This window comes from Nerophis ophidion, linkage group LG18, assembly GCF_033978795.1.
Source record: "Nerophis ophidion isolate RoL-2023_Sa linkage group LG18, RoL_Noph_v1.0, whole genome shotgun sequence".
Classification (NCBI taxonomy): domain Eukaryota; kingdom Metazoa; phylum Chordata; class Actinopteri; order Syngnathiformes; family Syngnathidae; genus Nerophis; species Nerophis ophidion.
In genome coordinates this window covers 24,470,652-24,490,955 of record NC_084628.1, presented here as the reverse complement: position 1 = coordinate 24,490,955, position 20,304 = coordinate 24,470,652, and the positions used below count along the sequence as shown (strand labels likewise).

Genomic DNA, 20,304 nt, shown 5'->3' with positions numbered 1-20,304 from the left:
ACCGAACAAATACCCCGAATCCCTTGCATCACTAACTCTTCCGGGACGCTACATTATACAGCCCCACTACCACCAAACCCCGCCCCAACTCAAACCCACCGCCGAAAAGAGGCATTCAATTTGTATTTTTATTTTATTTGATATGCCATTGATATTTTATTATTATTATTATTTAAAACAAAATTTTGCATGTCACTATAAAGTTATATAAGCCTTGCATGGTCAATATTCAATGCAAAACTTGTTTGGGTCCCTATTAAAGGATTAATTTGTTCAACCTCGGCCCGGGGCTTCGTTCAGTTTTAAATTTTGGCCCACTCTGTATTTGAGTTTGACACCCCTGATCTACGGTCTGTAAAACCATCAAAAGGTTCAGAGAATCTGGAGAAATCACTGCACATAAGCGATGATATAACAGACCTTCGTTCCCTAAGGCAGAACTGCATCAAAAAGCGACATCAGTGTGTAAAGGATATCACCACATGGGCTCCAGAACGCTTCAGAAAACCACTGTCAGTAACTACAGTTGTTCGCTATATCTATAATTGCAAGTAAAACTACTATGCGGAGCCAAAGCCATTTATCAACGACACCCAGAAACGCCGCCGGCTTTGCTGGGCCCGAGCTCAGCTAACATGGAGTGCTGCAAAGTGGAAAAGTGTTCTGTGGTCTGACGAGTCCACATTTCTAATTGTTTTTTGGAAACGGTGAACATCGTGACCTCTGGACCCAAGAGGAAAATAACTATCAGGACTGTTCTGTGCAAAGTTGAAAAGCCAGCATCTGTAATGGTATGGGGTGTATTAGTGCCCAAGGCATGGGTAACTTACACATCTGTGAAGGCACCATTAATGCTGAATGGTCCATTCAGGTTTCGGAGCAACATATGTTGCCATCCAAGCAATGTTATCATGGACGCCCTTGCTTATTTCAGCTAGACAATGCCAAGTCACTTGTTACAACAGCGTGGCTTCATAGTAAAAGAGTGCGGTTACTGGACTGGCTTGCCTGTAGTCCAGACCTGTCTCCCATTGAAAATGTGTGGCGCATTATGAAGCGTAAAATACCACAACCGAGACCCCGAACTGTTGAACAACTTAAGCTGTACATAAAACAAGAATGGGAAAGAATTCCACCTGAAAAGCTTCAAAAATGTGTCTCCTCAGTTCCCAAATATTTATTGAGTGTTGTTAAAAGAAAAGGTGATGTAACACAGTGGTGAACATGCCCTTTCCTGACTACTTTGGCACGTGTTGCAGCCATGAAATTCTAAGATAATTATTATTTGCAAAAAAAAATAAAGTTTATGAGTTTGAACATCAAATATGTTGTCTTTGTTATGTATTCAATTGAATATGGGTTGAAAAAGATTTGCAAATCATTGTATTCCGTTTATATTTACATCTAACACAATTTCCCAACTCATGGAAATGGGGTTTGTAGTACTGATGCTCCATTTACACTAATATTCTGTAAAAACTAACTTTATTTTTGCGGGAAAATTGTGGCAACTGAGCTGCCAATTCTTTACATACGTAAAAAATAAATAAAACAAGAGTATAGGAAATTGTATACTAGGTACATGTACATTTATATTAAAACAATATTCAGTGACATAGTGCCATAAATGGTAGCCATAAATGTGATGTGGGCCTCAGTGGAAAGGTATAATGAATTAATGTTTCTTCAAGTCTCATTCCAGTCAGTTATCAAACAAATTTGAGAATAATGGACTTTTTTGTAATTAAATATGTACAATTAAAAAATATGAGGTGTTCAAACCAAATCAAGCATACAACTGCACACAATTGATGCTCACAAATTAAAATTTATTCAACTAGAAACACTCTTAAGAAGCCATGGTGGAACAGAGGCTTTTATTGTGAAAGTCACACCCTCGTCATCGGTTCGGACGTCTGACATAAAAATTAAACTTGGGTGGTTCCACTCGCGCTTTTCAGTGTCCGACCTACCTCACAATCCTCTGCAACGTAAACAAAACATCCCATTGGTTCTCCAGTGGCTGGTGGAGACCTTAGTCCCGCCCTTTGGTGTGGGTGTGTTGCATGATGGACAGGGGCCGGGGCCTTAATGTGCCAACACTAATTCCTTCAGTTCTTCCAACAGCTGTGCCTCCCTCTGCATCTTCTCCAACTGTGGACACATGACAAACAGAAAGTGCTGCCGTGAATTCCTGCGGAGTCTGCACGCCATCAGGGAGAAGGCCGCCTCACCTGGCTGTTCTGCAGCGCTTTCCCGGACGCTTGCTGCTCCTTCAGCTCCTCGATGGCTTTCAGCTTCTGCACGACACAAAAACGTGACACAGCCGCAGCGTCACGTGACCACACTCACAATGGCCTTCACCTTCTTGACGTTCTTGATCTTCTTGTCCGTTTCCGAGACGCCGCAGCTTGGCTCCGATTGGCTGTTGGCAACGGGGGCGGGGTCGGGGGCGGACGGAGGCTCGGACGGGGAATCCAGCTCCGGCTGTGACTTCTGGTGACAGAGAAACCAAGATGGCGGTCCGAGCGACGCACACGCCGAGGCAGGCAGGTGCAATGTTACCTGTTTGGCCGCTTTTCGAGCTTCCCGTTTTCTTTGGTGCTTCAGGGCTGCTTTGGACAAGTTCTTGTCCGCCGGACGCTGGTTCTGCGGCGGCTCCTCCTCGTGCTGACGCGCACACCACGGTGTCAAGACACGCCACATTTCGCAAGCGCTTCCATCGTGTCACGTGATGGCCTCACCAACTTGGAGCTGGCCGACGGCGGGAGGTGCCTCAGCGCGGGGGGGCGGTAGGCCTGCGTGGGCGGGGCCTGCGTGCTGCCCAGCTGACTGGGCGCCGCCTGGAACTTGACTGCCAGCTCGGGGAAGACGCCGTCGGGGAGGGACTGCCAGCGGACTTCCCACAGCTCTGAGCCGGCCGGCGCTTGCCACTCATGCAGCACGGAGCCCGTGTAGTGCCACACCTTGTAGCCGTTGCTGACGCGCAGACGCGGCGCACACGTCGCCGTGACGACGTGCTCGCCGTCGGGACACCAGGAAAAGTAGGTGGCGTCGGGAGCCTGAGGTTTGGACACCTGTGGACAGGAGCAGTCTGCGTTATCTTTGCAAATAATAAAATAACACTGCCATTCCTTTGTGCTGTCAAAAATGTGTTCACATTTTTTGATTAGTGACATTGTCTAGCTCAAATTTGTCCCAAGTGTTTTTGTCCAACTGTTACAGTTTTATGTTATTACCGTGTCATTATTCCTGACCCATCAAAATCTCCCCAAACTAGTTTGTGCTGCACAACATTCAGCTCCTTGTCTTGTTTTTTGAATGGTTAGACCAGGGGTAGGGAACCTATGGCTCTAGAGCCAGATATGGCTCTTTTGATGACTGCACCTGGCTTTCAAATAAATCTTAGCTGACATTGCTTAACACGGTACTTAATGAATAATTCCGCTGGTAATCACAATCTCAAAAATAACGTTCAAAATATAAAACATTCTCATGCATTTTAATCCATCCATCCGGTTTCTACCGCACCTGTTCAAGAAGTCGCATTAACGGTAAGAATGACTTTATTTATTGTTGGTTAGCTTCAGAATAACAATGTTATTAAAAAGAATAAGAGACTTATTATACTCTAAATATTGATCTTACTTAAAAATACATGCATTTAGTTGTATTCAGTGTTAAAAAAATATATTATATGGCTCTCAGGGAAATCATTTTTAAAATATTTGGCTTGTATGGCTCTCTCAGCCAAAAAGGTTCCCGACCCCTGGGTTAGACTGTCCATGCAGAGATGCTGAAAGCTGACCTTAACACCTCCGTCAATGTGCTTACTGATCTCTTTAAAGAAATCTGGGAGAAGGAAGTAATACCTCGAGACTGGGAAAAGGGCCTGATTGTCAATCTCCCCAAGAAAGGAAACCGCCAGAACTGTGACAACTGGAGGGGCATCACGCTACTGTCATTACCATCTAAGGCAGGGGTCTCAGAAACGCGGCCCGCGAGACGTTATTTTGCGGCCCTTACCTTGACATGTAAATTTAATGTTAGTGTGACTCGCGAGTTCAATATGAATGCGCTTGACAGCGTCATATTTGCCATGATTGCCAACCCTCCCGATTTTTCCTGGAGACTCCCGAAAGTCAGGGCAACCATTCCCGGACAATCATTCTCTCGAATATCAGTCGATTATTCTGCCAATCAACAACGTCCAATGGGTGCCGTTTTGACACTGCCTTTAACGCCTACTATAACCTGTACTAACAATATTCGAGCCCAGTCATATTTTATACCTGGCTTTTGCACACACACATCATCGCATGCGCCTTTTTATCATGCCGGCCCAACTAAATATTGTGAAAGGATTTTGCGAACCCACGTCAAGCACTGCAAGGCATACTTGATCAACAGCCATTCAGGTCACACTAAGGGTGGCCGTATAAACATGTTTAACACTGTTACAAATATGCGCCACATTGTGAACCCACACTAAACAAGATTGAAAAACACATTTCGGGAGAACGTCCGCACCGTAACACAACATAAACACAACAGAACAAATACCCGGGGTCCCATACAGCCCTAACTCTACAGGGCTACAATATACACCCACACCCCCCCACCCTCCCACTGTGCGTGGGTTGAGGTGGCGAGTTAGGGCTGCAAGGTGTTCTGGGTATTTGTTCTGTTGTGTTTATGTTGTGTTACGGTGCGGATGTTCTCCTGAAATGTGTTTGTCATTGTTGTTTAGTGTGGGTTCACAGTGTGGCGCATATTTGTAACAGTGTTAAAGTTGTTTATACGGCCACCCTCAGTGTGACCTGTATGGCTGTTGATCAAGTATGCCTTGCACTCACTAACGTTTACCTATCGAGGCTTCATGTGACATGTAGCTGGACAAATACAGCGTTAATACATGTTCTCCCCGTGAATGCGTGGGTTCCCTCCGGGTACTCCGGCTTCCTCCCACTTCCAAAGACATGCACCTGGGGATAGGTTGATTGGCAACACTAAATTGGCCCTAGTGTGTGAATGTGAGTGTGAATGTTGTCTGTCTTTCTGTGTTGGCCCTGCGATGAGGTGGCGACTTGTCCAGGGTGTACCCCGCCTTCCGCCCGATTGTAGCTGAGATAGGCGCCAGCGCCCCCCGCGACCCCGAAAGGGAATAAGCGGTAGGAAATGGATGGATGGATGGACAATGAAAAGGCGAATGTGTTGAAATATTGTGGAGGGCGGTAAGGGCAGTGCTATAACGGCAATCTTTTGATACTTTTGGCCGTGTAAAAGTCGGTAGACATTTCGGGAGCATGGTTGACCCCGGGGAGTCATCGGGAGGTGTGCCGAACTTCGGGAGTCAACTGGGAAAATCGGAAGAGTTGGCCATTCAAAGAAGGTGTATTCATTAAAAAATGCATGTTTGTTTTATTAAGAAATATTTTCTTGCGGCCCAACCTCAACCAGTTTCTGCATTCAGTGGTCTCCAGGCAAAATGAGTTTGAGACCCCTGATCTAAGGTCTTCTGCAGGATATTACTCGGCAGAATCGATTCCACTATTGATCAGAAGCTCTGTCAGGAACATGCAGGGTTCAGGAGAGAAAGGGGCTGCATAGGCCAGATCTTCGTTCTGAGGAACATTATTGAGCAGCGTGTAGAATGGAACACTACTCTGCACATCAACTTCATGGACTTTCGTAAGGCCTTTGACAGACAGCCTACATCGTGAAACCCTATGGAAGATTGTTGGGGTCTATGGAGCTCCTCCAAAACTGGTCACTCTCATAGGGATTTTCTACCGTCACTTTGAATGCAGCGTCATTGTTAATGGTGAGCCATCAACATGGTTCACTGTGGAGTCTGGTGTGCGGCAACGGTGTACTATTTCCCCCATTCTCTTCCTGATTGCCATAGACTGGGTCATGCGGAATACAACTGACAGACCCAGAGGTATCCAGTGGACTTTGTTCTCCCAATTTGAGGATCTACAGTATGCAGATGATCTTGCTGTCCTTGCACCAGAGCACATCCAGCTGCAGGAGAAAACTGACAAACTGAAGAAAATCGCCCAACAGGTAGGGCTGAACATAATTGTGTCTATAACAAGTGGTGTGCGTTAATGCCACTCCAGATGTACCAATCACAGTGAATGGACACGCTCTCCACTATGTTGAGGACTTTACCTATCTGGGAAGTCTTGTCAGTAACGACAAAAGGACATTAGAACAAGACTCAGGGTGCTTTTGCTAGGCTACACACCATCTGGAAGTCCAAGCAATATAGCTTAAGAACAAAGGTCCGACTTTACAACAGTAATGTAAAATCTGTATCGTTGTACGGCTCGCAGTGCTGGCGAGTAACATCCTACGACATTAAAAAAAGTCAAAGCCTTCCACAATGGATGCCTCAGGAAACTCTTGTCGAATCTTCTGGCCCGAGAACATATCCAAAGCACATCTATACCTTAAAACTCATTTGTATAATCTAGCCTTTAAATAGACTCCATTTTTAGACCAGTTGATCTGCCGTTTCTTTTCTTTTTCTTCTATGTCCCACTCTCCCTTGTGGAGGGGGTCCGGTCCGATCCGGTGGCCATGTACTGCTTGCCTGTGTATCGGCTGGGGACATCTCTGCGCTGCTGATCCGCCTCTGCTTGGGATGGTTTCCTGCTGAATCCTGCTGGCTCCGCTATGAACGGGACTCTCGCTGCTGTGTTGGATCCGCTTTGGACTGGACTCTCGCGACTGTGTTGGATCCATTATGGATTGAACTTTCACAGTATCATCTTAGACCCGCTCGATATCCATTGCTTTCCTCCTCTCCAAGGTTCTCATAGTCATCATTGTCACAGACGTCCCACTGGGTCATTATTGTCACCGATGTCCCACTGGGTGTGAGTTTTCCTTGCCCTTATGTGGGCCTACCGAGGATGTCGTAGTGGTTTGTGCAGCCCTTTGAGACACCAGTGATTTAGGGCTATATAAGTAAACATTGATTGATTGATTGATCTATACAAGAAGACCAAGTGCAACGGTGTGGTGCTAGAGATAAAATTCCGTCGATTCCAATGGCTTAAGAATGTTCTCAGGATGCACCAAGACCGCATCCCCAAGATCGCACTACGATGGACTCCACCTGGGAAAAGGAAGCAAGGTGGCGGCGTACGGTGACACAGCATGTTGCTCGAGGCTGGTCCAGATGGAGGCAGATTGTCGAAGCCTTATGTCCCGGGTTAAGGATTTCTGATCATTTTGTGAGGGCACCAAGTGGCTTCTGTGTGTGTGTGTGTGTGCATGTTGGCAGTGCTTGTTTTTAAATAGGAAGTTGATCCATCATCTCCTTGTTATGTTTGATATACAGCACTGTATATCACTTTATATTGTGTTCAAAGTGTACAAACCTTCACTAAAATCTGGACTTTTGTCGAGGCTGGAACCAATCATTTACATTTACATTGTTTCTTATGGAAAAAGTTGCTTAACCATACAAACTTTTTGATTTATTAACAAACAAAGACATAGCAAAATGCAATGGCGGGGTTATTTTAAACTTTTCAACAATTCCACACGGGTGGGGTCGTGGCCCTAACAATAACGCCAATCGTCCTCACCTGTTTGTACTTCTTGGCGTCCCAGACCTCCATCTGGCCTCGCAGATTTCCAAAGCCGGCAAGGACCAGGATGTGACCCTGCGGACTGGACCCGCCAACCGGTCAGACCCGTCTGAGCAGGAGGAAGTTGCACGAGCTACACTCAAGAAGTTACACTCACCTGTAGTAGGCGGCGTTGCGAGGTCCCGTCCCAAAGTCAAAGACGGGGTCACACTTGAGGTTGAAGACGGTGGCCTTGGCCGGCATGAATCCGTACACCACGCAGAACTCACAAGAGTTTGGACTCCACGCCACGTCGTAGATGGGCCCGTTCTTTGCTGCCTCAGAGACCGCAGAAGTTGACGGGGCGAACAATGGGAGAGCAACTTCTTGTGTGGGTGGGCGCGCTCACCTAGCTGAACCTGCGCCGTCTCGCCATTGACAGCCAGGTAGTGCAGCATCTGCTCGCCGTAGTAGGAAGCGCCGCTTTTATCCACCTCCGTGCTCGCCGTCACCAACAAGGCCGAGGCTGCAGCACAAGGTGAGGAGATGTCAGCCATTGACGGCCTGCAGCGGTGGTTCTAGCTAGCGCCGACTCTCACATATGCTTTTGAAAATACGACATACTTCCCGTGAAATAGGATTAAAAAACCAGGGCAATGCGCTTTTACAGTATGTGTGACGTCAGCAGTGAGACCGGAACTACGGGATAAGGATGGTGGCAACTCTTGTTGAATGCCCAAAATTAGCATCAAGTAATAGAGATGTTGTAGGTTTACATGGTGATCACTTCATTCAACTGTTGGTCATTATTCCCCCATTATAGTACTGTATTTTCCAGACAATAAGGCGCACCTAAAACCCTTTTCTTCCCCCTCAAAATTCTACAGTGCGCCTTATAACCTGGTGCGCCTAATGTACGGAATAATTTTGGTTTTGCTTTCCGACCTCAAAGCTATTCTAATTGATGCGTGGTGCAATAATAGGTGTGACCAGTAGATGGCAGTCAAACATAAGAGATACATGTAGACTGCACTATGATGGCAATATGACTCAAGTGAACACCACTAACATTTTATATGTTGCATTGAAAATATAGAACATTACACACAGCGCTCAAAAATCTATCAAAATGTTTTAGTACGACTTTGGTAAGCTAAGAAGCCACACAGCTTGACGGCTCGTTGGCGCATTAAACATACGAGTGTTATTATTGTGTGTGTATAAGGTAAGACATTACCTGGCGTTTTGTTTCGCAATATTATGCAAAAGCAACTTTTCTTACCTTCAGTACCTGCTGATCTGCATTTGGGATCTGCAAAAATACTGAAATATTGCGCAAGTCCGCCTTTGTAGTCCGTGGGAACATTTTGACCAAAAAACTACTATTACATGTTATGTAGACCCCAAGGAAGTGTTTTACATTTAGACTTAAATAATAATAATAAAATGACTACTTTAATGCGCCCTATAATCCGGTGCGCTTCATATATGGAAAAAAAAAAAAAATAGACCATTCATCAGCAGTGCACCTTATAATCCGGTGCGCCCTATGGTCTGGAAAATACGGAAGTTGGTGTGCTCTAAACAATTGATTATCATTTACTTACGATTCTAAATCTATTTTAAAACATATATAAATACACCTTTTTAAAGAATCAATTTCTTAAAAATATGTTTTAGGCTATCTCCATTCATACAAGTAAACTGTGACCCATTTCTAAAAAGTTTTATAATAATCAATATACCAAATAATACATTTTGAGAATCCGTTTGAATCGAGAATCGATTCTGAATGGAAATGGACCCCAGGAATCGGACCAAATTGTTAGTTGTTCTAAGATTCCCATCTCTCGTAGTATTGGTTGTTGTGTGACTGCCATAGTAGACCTTTACAGACACAGCTACCAGATCCTATTTAGTACCATGATTATAATTCCCACATTTGTGTGCACTTTGAACACACCATTGGCATAGCACTGCAATGTAACATTACAGTAAATTCCAGACTGTAATGTCCTATTTTTTTCCGATATTATAAATCGGTGCGGCTAATTCATGGATTTTATTTGCCAACGACCATGATGTTTTATAATCAACAAATACTTTTCATGCAATACAGAGGCACTAAAAACATGTTTTGTTTTGCTATGGCGCCATCTTTTGGATGAATTTTCTCACTACAGTGGACTCAGGATGAAAGTGTTCTTCCTGTTTTGTCCCTTGAACTGGAAACATAACCGTCCACACTGTTTCTGCACGAAAGGATTCTTCATTCATCACTCGAAGCAACGTTTTAAAGTTTTGCAATAGTGGTGTCAAAAAATGTATTCTTGATTCATTCAAAAAAAGCTGAATTATATATTTTTTATATCTGTCCAGTCCTGCCACTTAGACAAATCATATTCCTGTTATAATGCCTTGAACCGGAAGTAAAACTGTCCATAGCAGGGGTGCCCATTACGTCGATCGCGATCGACTGGTCGATCTCGGAGGGTGTGTCAGTCGATCTCAAGCCAGGCATTAAAAAATAGACATAAAAATGAGCAATCATCAATCATACCAAGGCTTCACTTTCGTCAGTTGTTTGACATTCTCGGCACCCGAGGATCTTGTGAGATGACGCTGGCTGCTGCGAGCTCATATTTAAGAAAAAAATCACTAACAGGGCGGACGCAGAGAAACACATTTTATTTCTAGAGACTCCGTACCTACTGTCAAAACTCTAAAGACCGACTGCACAGTTCCTGTCTTCACCATAAAGACCTGTTTCATCCTGCCTGTGCTAACAAAATAAGAGTCTCAGAAAGCTAGCGTGCACAAGCTAGCAAGCTACGGAGTTTGATGCCAATGTATTTCTCCCCCGCCCTCAGCAACTGCTTTCTCACTTGCTTGCCCACCCGCACACTCACTGACGTCACTCACCTGCTGCCAGACATTAAAGGGCCACACACATATGCTACTCCCATAACAAAGTGTTTGAAAACGAGTGTGCAAGTTGGACAAATGAGATGCCGAATCCAACCACTTTCATGTGGTATTGGACAGAAAGGAGGACTTTTTTTTCCCTCCATTTGAAAATGCGGACGTTATCAGCACCACTGTCTAATTCCAATCAATGCAAGTCATCAGAATCAAATACACCAACTTATATTCTTGTCTTCATGAAAGAAAGGAATCTATGTGTGTTAAACATGCTTGTATTATCATTAAACACCATTAACTTGTTAACAAAAATGTCTCTTTCATAAATAAATAAATATAAATAGGAATGAGGTAGATCTCCTCGACTTGGTCAATTGAAAAGTAGCTCGCCTGCAGAAAAAGTGTGAGCGCCCTGGTCCATAGCATTTCTGCTTGAAAGGATTCTTAATTTATCACGCCAGGCAACGTTTTTATGTTTTACAATATAACTAAAACTAATTTTACAGACTAAACGGTCTGACCGTAAGAGCATTTTAATGCCTATTTATATGTGCTATCGTAACGTAAAGAAGCGAACGTTGTTAGCATTAACTCATAAGCTAAAATGTTTACAAGTGTCTGTGTTAGTATTATTAACTTACAAGAGCATTCTTTTTGTATTGTTTCAGTGCTGTATATTTGCCAAAACGTCACCGTGGAGTTATTGAATCTATTTAGCTGAATGGAGAGCTAGCTTTCACAGCTATTGGGTCCATGAAAATGACATCTCTTTTGCTTGATCGGCCGATTTACTGCCGTGTTACAGACACTGTTTAAAAACAATTAAGGTATATAAATAAATATTTACATAATTTTTCGTACCGGTACATATATCTGCAGCTTATACAATATATTTTTCTTCTAAAATTTAGTGGGTGTGGCATCTACAGCCAAGAACATATGGTAATCCTGTTGTTCTGGTGATTTTTGTCATTTTATGTAGGAAAAGTGAGGCGGACGGATCAGTAGCAAGCCACCCTCGTCCACAGCGTCATCTGAACAACACATTTTTTTTGTTTTGTTTTTTACCACAAATCATCCTAAGTCAGCATGACCTACCTTTCTTGTTCCACAGCAAACTGACCCGATCCGCCTTAAAGAAGCTCTTGTTGGCCAGCGCCGCGCCGGGGCCACCCAGCGCCGGGTACTGGTACAGGCGAATAAATGATGGCGCGCCTTTGCTTCCCTGGACATAAACGGCCACCTGGAGGAGCAAACGAGATGAAAACAGCGAAGGATGAGACGGGAATTCGAGGAAGAGCGCATTGGATTCCTCACCTTGCTGGGTTGGCTGCCTGGCGAGAGCGCAAAGTCTGTCACCTTCTGCATGTGAAGCTTGTTGGCGATGACATCTGACAAGAAAAACAGTCGATTGTCAGGCACGTACCTGGTGGACTTTTATTAGCATGCTCGCAACTGTAGCATGGTTATTAATACATTGCCGATTCCTGAACTACATCAGGTGTGTCTAAATTGTAGCACTTAATATGTGAGGCATTTTACAATTCATTATTAATTTTTTTAACAGCCCCGCAGCACATCCTCAAAAATACTATTAAAAAAACTCCAGAAACAAAGAAATGGAATAAAATAGCAAAAAGGAGAAATGCAATAGGAAAACGTTACAATGTAGACTAAAAATAACAATAGGCATTTTTCAAAAATTAATAATGAATCAAAATCATTGTTTTATGACTTATTGACTTATTCAAGGCTCCAATTATTTAACATCAAAAATTGCATTTTGAAATATTTTTTGGGGAAAAAAAAAAAATGCATATTTTGGAAAGGGCATATAACAAAAACAAAAAAAACATACACTTTTTTTATTTTTTATAAACGACGTATAAATCTGAAGTTGACCTGGAGCAGGCGTGTCCAAACTAGAGCTCGTGGGCCAAGTGCTGCCCGTCGACATTTTCAACGTGGCCCACGACACGGCACGGGCTCAATGTTTCAATATCATATACAATTAGCCAGGGGTCTAATTTTGTTGGCCATCTGGTAGCCAACAAAGGTAACTCAAGTCAGTGACCAACATGCACATACATACACACACTTTATAAGCCCAATGCAGCCCAGAGTCAAAAAGATTGGACACCCCTAATCTTGAGACTTAAGCGGAAAAAACAAATGGCTTATTTTTTACACTCTTTAGATACCCAAATATTTTAGTGGAAGTTTTAGTTTTTAAGAACTGTAATTGCTCAAAAACTAGGAATTAACTAAAATCAATGTTGTAGAATTTTCTACTTTACCTATTCAAGTTACCAAAAACTTCACATCAAAAATTGAGGGAAGATATTGCAAATATTAGTTTAGACATAAAAACAGGCTTTTAACAATAAGGGCAGAAAACATCTAGAAAATAAAAAATAGAAAATATGTTAACTAACAAAATGCCTCCCGGGTGGTCTAATTTTTCAGTGGTAAATGTTTGCCCCCCCCCCCTGTGCTACATGGAGGATCACGGCGTCTTACTGAAGTCGTTGTCTTCAAAGAAGTGAAGCTCGTTGTTGACGCTCCTTGCCGCCACCGTCTCGTCATGGGACCAGCTGGGACACCTGCAGGCCAACACAAGGGGCTTCGTGCGGTTTATAAAGCACGCTAAGCATTTGGGCTAAAGCGGGCGTACTTCACACTCACCACGACTCCACCTTCTTCTGGAAGAAAGCTTTGAGGAGTTGACCGCTTGCCAGCTCCCACAGTTGCAGGTTGGCATCGCCCTGAGTGGCCTGCGCACTCTCTGACACAGAAAACACTCTCATCATCATCATAATCATTATTACAATAATCCGCTACAATATATATTAGGGGTGTGGGAAAAAATTGATTCGAATACGAATCGAATACGTTGTGCGATTCAGAATCGATTCTAATCGATTTTTTTTTTTAATCAATCCAACAAACCACTACACAGCAATACCATACCAGTGCAATCCAATTCCAAAACCAAACCTGACCAAGCAACACTCAGAATTTCAATGTATACATATATATATATATATATATATATATATATATATATATATATATATATATATACACAAACCCTGTTTCCATATGAGTTGGGAAATTGTGTTAGATGTAAATGTAAACGGAATGCAATGATTTGCAAATCATTTTCAACCCATATTCAGTTGAATATGCTACAAAAACATCATATTTGATGTTCAAACTGATAAACTTTTTTTTTTTTCAAATAATCATTACCTTTAGAATTTGATGCCAGCAACACGTGACAAAGAAGTTGGAAAAGGTGGCAATAAATACTGATAAAGTTGAGGAATGCTCATCAAACACTTATTTGGAATATCCCACAGGTGTACAGGCTAAGTGGGAACAGGTGGGTGCCATGATTGGGTATAAAAACAGCTTCCCAAAAAACTGTCAGTCATTCACAAGAAAGGATGGGGCGAGGTACACCCCTTTGTCCACAACTGCGTGAGCAAATAGTCAAATAGTTTAAGAACAACGTTTCTCAAAGTATAATTGCAAGAAATTTAGGGATTTCAACATCTACGGTCCAAATTATCATCAAAAGGTTCAGAGAATCCGGAGAAATCATTCCACGCAAGCAGCATGGCCGGAAACCAACATCGAATGACCGTGACCTTCAATCCCTCAGACGGCACTGTATCAAAAACCGACATCAATCTCTAAAAGATATCACCACATGGGCTCAGGAACACTTCAGAAAACAACTGTCACTAAATACAGTTGGTCGCTACATCTGTAAGTGCAAGTACTTGAACTCCTCCACTTGGGGCAAGATCTCCTCCCCAATCCGGAGATGGCACTCCACCCTTTTCCGGGCGATAACCATGGACTCAGACTTCATCCCAGTCGCTTCACATTTGGCTGCACATGTATAAAAAATATATGTTTCCGGCTTATTAGTGATTCCCAAAGCCCAAAAAAAGTCTGCGGGCTATAGAGCGTTTTCATTTCAGGCTCCAGTACTCTGGAATGCCCTCCTGGTAACAGTTTGAGATGCCACCTCAGTAGATATATTTAATTCTCACCTTAAAACTCATTTGTATACTCAAGCCTTTAAATAGACTCCCTTTTTAGACCAGTTGATCTGCCGTTTCTTTTCTTTTTCTCATATGTCCCACTCTCCCTTGTGGAGGGGGTCCGGTCCGATCCGGTGGCCATGTACTGCTTGCCTATGTATCGGCTGGGGACATCTCTGCGCTGCTGATCCGCCTCCGCTTGGGATGGTTTCCTGCTGGCTCCGCTGTGAACGGGACTCTCGCTGCTGTGTTAGATCCGCTTTGGACTGGACTCTCGCGACTGTGTTGGATCCATTATGGATTGAACTTTCACAGTATCATGTTAGACCCGCTCGACATCCATTGCTTTCGTCCTCTCCAAGGTTCTCATAGTCATCATTGTCACCGACGTCCCACTGGGTGTGAGTTTTCCTTGCACTTATGTGGGCATACCGAGGATGTCGTAGTGGTTTGTGTTGTGGTTTGTGCAGCCCTTTGAGACACTAGTGATTTAGGGCTATATAAGTAAACATTGATTGATTGATTGATTGATATATATATATATATACATATACAGTGGGCCGAAAAAGTATTTAGTCAGCCACTGTTTTTCTGCTAAGGGGACAGGACGACTGATCCATGTTAAGGAAAGAATGAATGGGGCCATCTATCGTGAGATTTTGAGCCAAAACCTCCTTCCATCAGTGAGAGCTTTGAAGATGAAACGTGGCTGGGTCTTCCAGCATGACAATGATCCCAAACACACCGCCTGGGTAACGAATGAGTGGCTCCGTAAGAAGCATTTGAAAGTCCTGGAGTGGCCTAGTCTCCAGACCTCAACCCCATAGAAAATCTGTGGAGGGAGTTCAAAGTCTGTGTTGCTCGGCGACAGCCCCAAAACATCACTGCTCTTGAGAATATCTGCATAGAGGAATGGGCCAAAATACCAGCTACTGTGTGTGCAAACCTGGTGAAGACCTATAGTAATCGTTTGACCTCTGTTATTGCCAACAAAGGTTATATTACAAAGTATTGATTTGAATTTTTGTTATTGACCAAATAGTTATTTTCCACCATAATTTACAAATAAATTCTTTAAAATTCCTACAATGTGAATTCCTAAATTTTTTTTTTTTTCCACATTCTGTCTCTCACAGTTGAAGAGTACCTATGACTAAAATGACAGACCTCTGTCATCATTTTAAGTGGGAGAACTTGCACAATCGGTAGCTAACTAAATACTTTTTTGCCCAACTGTATTTGTTTTGGTTGACAAGACTCTGCAGCATCGCGTGGACTTCGGGGGCGGTACCTCTGGACTGGCAGACCGGGGTGGTGGTTCCTCTCTTTAAGAAGGGGAACCGGAGGGTGTGTTCCAACTATCGTGGGATCACACTCCTCAGCCTTCCCGGTAAGGTTTATTCAGGTGTACTGGAGAGGAGGCTACGCCGGATAGTCGAACCTCGGATTCAGGAGGAACAGTGTGGTTTTCGTCCTGGTCGTGGAACTGTGGACCAGCTGTATACTCTCGGCAGGGTTCTTGAGGGTGCATGGGAGTTTTCCCAACCAGTCTACATGTGCTTTGTGGACTTGGAGAAGGCATTCGACCGTGTCCCTCGGGAAGTCCTGTGGGGAGTGCTCAGAGAGTATGGGGTATCGGACTGTCTTATTGTGGCAGTCCGCTCCCTGTACGATCAGTGCCAGAGCTTGGTCCGCATTGCCGGCAGTAAGTCGAACACATTTCCAGTGAGGGTTGGACTCCGCCAAGGCTGTCCTTTGTCACCGATTCTGTTCATAACTTTTATGGACAGAATTTCTGGGCGCAGTCAAGGCGTTGAGGGGTTCCGGTTTGGTGACCGCAGGATTAGGTCTCTGCTTTTTGCAGATGATGTGGTCCTGATGGCTTCATCTGACCGGGATCTTCAGCTCTCACTGGATCGGTTCGCAGCCGAGTGTGAAGCGACCGGAATGAGAATCAGCACCTCCAAGTCCGAGTCCATGGTTCTCGCCCGGAAAAGGGTGGAATGCCATCTCCGCGTTGGGGAGGAGACCCTGCCCCAAGTGGAGGAGTTCAAGTACCTAAGAGTCTTGTTCACAAGTGGGGGAAGAGTGGATCGTGAGATCGACAGGCGGATCGGTGCGGCGTCTTCAGTAATGCGGACTTTGTACCGATCCGTTGTGGTGAAGGAGGAGCTGAGCCGGAAGGCAAAGCTCTCAATTTACCGGTCGATCTACGTTCCCATCCTCACCTATGGTCATGAGCTTTGGGTCGTGACCGAAAGGATAAGATCACGGGTACAGATGGCCGAAAGGAGTTTCCTCCGCCGTGTGGCGGGGCTCTCCCTTAGAGATAGGGTGACAAGCTCTGCCATCCGGGACGAACTCAAAGTAAAGCCGCTGCTCCTTCACATCGAGAGGAGCCAAATGAGGTGGTTCGGGCATCTGGTCAGGATGCCACCCGAACGCCTCCCTAGGGAGGTGTTTAGGGCACATCCAACAGGTAGGAGGCCACGGGGAAGACCCAGGACACGTTGGGAAGACCATGTCTCCCGGCTGGCCTGGGAACGCCTCGGGATCCTCCGGGAAGAGCTAGACAAGAGGGAAGAGGGAAGTCTGGGTTTCCCTGCTTAGGCTGTTGCCCCTGCGACCCGACCTCGGATAAGCGGAAGAAGATGGATGGATGGATGGATTTGTTTTGTTTTTTTAATTGATTTTTTAAAATTATGATTCAGTTTATAATCAGGATTAATAGGAGTCGTAATTCAGATGTGAATCAACTTTTTTTTGCAACCCTATCAAATTTCTCAATAATTTCATTGAATAAAAATCTGTTAGCAAAATTTGCGTGTTTAAAAATTCAGTTTGTTAAAATACATTGTTTTAAAAATTCAGTGCAGAGATATTCGTTGCTTCAAAACTCAAGAACCACTTCCCGTAAATCAAAGATGAGAGCAACGCATCTGGTCTCAGAAGGAGCCAATGAGGTGTCAAGTTTGCAGTCACATTGCACGGGTCTTACCAAGAGGCAAGTTATGCAGCACTCATAGGCTCCTTCTCAAGACAGGATAAATTGCTTCAGTCTTAGTTTACTGAAAGTAGGTCTTGACTTTTGAAGCAAAGAATAATTTTGCACTTAAAGGCCTACTGAAACCCACTACTACCCACCACGCAGTCTATTAGTTTATATATCAATGATGAAATATTAACATTGCAACACATGCCAATACGGCCTTTTTAGTTTACTAAATTGCAATTTTAAATTTCCCGGGACTTTTTTCATGAAAACGTCGCGTAATGATGACGTGTACGCGCGTCGTCACGGCCTGTTATGAACATGAGCGCTGCACACACACGCAGCTAAAAGTCGTCTGCTTTAACGGCATAATTACACGGTATTTTGGCAATCTCTGTTGCTGAATCTTTTACAATTTGTTCAATTAATATTGGAGAAGTCAAAGTAGAAAGACTGAGTTGGGAAGCTTTAGCCTTTAGCCACACAAACACACAGTGATTCCTTGTTTAAAATTCACGGAGTTGAAACTTTAGTATGGATCACAGCGGACAAGGATCCCGACCGAATGTCAACCAGCAGGTTTCGGTGAGAAAATTGTGGTTAAAAAGTCGCCTCTTACCGGATATCAGCTGAGCGTGTGCCTCCCGTACAGCTGCCGTCGACTTCCCCGAGACACTGCGCGTCAACACCTGGCCGTGGACGTACACTTCCGACTATCAGGTACTGTTAAACTCACTAAAACAGTAGCAACACAATAGAAAGGTAAGGGATTTCCCAGAATTATCCTACTAAATGTCTCTTAAAACATATGAATCCGTCACAATACAACGCGATTGCAATCGCGTTTTTTTCTTTTTTTTTCTAGTCCGTCGCTATCAATATCCTCAAAAACGAATCTTTCATCCTCGCTCAAATTAACGGGGAAATTGTCGTTTTCTCGGTCCGAATAGCTGTTTTTGTTGGAGGCTCCCATTAAAATCAATGTGAATATATGAGGAGCCATCAACATGTGACGTCATCGTCTGCGACTTACGGTAGAGGCAGGGCTTTTCTCCAGTTGCGAACTTTATCGTGGATGTTCTCTACTAAATCATTTCAGCAAAAATATGGCAATATCACGAAATGATCAAGTATGACAGATAGAATGGACTTGCTATCCCCGTTTAAATAAAAAAAATCTCATTTCAGTAGGCCTTTAATTTTTATTGCACTTTTTTTTTATGCTGTATTTTTACATGCCCACATTTTAAAAGCACTGTATTTTTACAGACTGAATGTTTAAACCTCCAATGATTTTGTTTATTATAATAGTCAGCCTAATATAATGTTAAAAAAATTAAGTTCACAGACTTTAAACGGAAAAAAATAAGTGTAAAAAAAAAAGCTATCAGAATAAAAGACACAAATTACCCTCATTATATATGTGATCTATATTTTTACAGGTATATATAGAATGTGTCAATTTGTTCTGCACTCCATTAGTCAGGTCTTACTGGTGTATGGCTGCCAGGTGACCAGAATGTTGCCGAGAGGAGAAAACTGCAGCAGGATGGTCTTCGGAAGGTCAAGGGTTGCCACCGGGGAGCCGTCTGACGTTTTGACGACTGAGACACTGATGGAGCAAAAAGACAAAATGCAACAGCGTGTCTGTGCGCAGGCCTTCAAAAAGCTTATTTGGTTCTGATCCAGTCAAAAGATAGTTACACTTGTCCATTGCACCAAGCGAACAACGCGCCGTCTCTGCTGAATGTCAAACACTTGCTCGTCGCTATGTCCCTGTTACACACACAATGAGATGCAAGGTGATGACATCATCAATGACGTCATTGGTGACCAGGTAACCTGTGGAAGGGGGTGTGCTCCTTGCATGATGGAGGTCCACAGAGCAGAGACGTCCCATCTGATCCACGCACTGAAGAAGAAACACACAATCAAGCGTCAATCAAATAATCATGATGTTCTTCTCTTGGGCTTTATTTGAATGAGGTTACTGAAAGGTAATAGAGTTGGGCGATACTAGGAATGTTGGTATCGATCCGATACCAAACATATACATGTAAAGAAACAAGTTTAACGAGTTTAAGTCAGAAACTCGTGTGAGTTTTAAATAATGACCGGACACCAATAGAGGGGATTTTTATACAGAAATGGTGGCAAATGAACGCTACAGGAAGCCACATGGGAAAAATAAAAACCAACCTGCTAACAGCGGCACTGGGGGCGCCATGTTCACGTGTGACGGAAGTGGAAAGGACTTTGACCGGAAATGCGTCACCGGAGGCGGGTCGTTCGGTGCCACGTCAGCGTTGATCCCGGGTTTAGTGACACGTATTTTAAATAAATAAGTGCAAAGTCGATTAATTCCTCGTCGAAATATTTTTAAAAAGAGCACACTAGCCATTAGATCCTTTGAGTGGAAATGTATTTAATTTTTAAAAGTGATTTGGTCATTGACAATCTCGTTTGACAATTCCGACTTCCTGTTTCCAAAATAAACGTTCCATTGAGTCCCCTGTAGAAGAAACAAACACGTGCTCACGAATCTAAATTATATTCCCGTGCTGTGTGGTGATCATCAAGACAACATCCACTATACTATATGTGCACTATCTTCTAAGAAAACATTACATTGGAACAGGGGTCACCAACGCGGTGTCCGCGGGCATCAGGTTGCCCGTAAGGACCAGATGAGAAGCTCGCAGGCCTGTTCTAAAAATAGCTCAAATAGCAGCACTTACGACATTTTTAA

General features: G+C 43.7%; 1 protein-coding gene across 1 annotated transcript; it reads right to left on the bottom strand.

Annotated features, from left to right (window-relative positions):
- Window positions 1–1,808: 1,808 nt before the first annotated feature.
- On the bottom strand, window positions 1,809–19,855 carry eif2a (eukaryotic translation initiation factor 2A). The gene is made up of 16 exons (XM_061877795.1): window positions 19,755–19,855; window positions 19,398–19,467; window positions 19,260–19,331; window positions 19,049–19,167; window positions 13,194–13,293; window positions 13,029–13,111; window positions 11,826–11,899; window positions 11,607–11,751; window positions 7,996–8,112; window positions 7,765–7,921; window positions 7,605–7,689; window positions 2,745–3,077; window positions 2,566–2,670; window positions 2,365–2,496; window positions 2,235–2,300; window positions 1,809–2,154 (listed from the first exon to the last, which is right to left on the bottom strand). The coding sequence occupies exons 1-16, from the start codon at window positions 19,780–19,782 to the stop codon at window positions 2,089–2,091; spliced, it is 1,752 nt and encodes a 583-aa protein (XP_061733779.1). The 5' UTR covers window positions 19,783–19,855; the 3' UTR covers window positions 1,809–2,088.
- Between the last annotated feature and the right edge of the window lie 449 nt (window positions 19,856–20,304).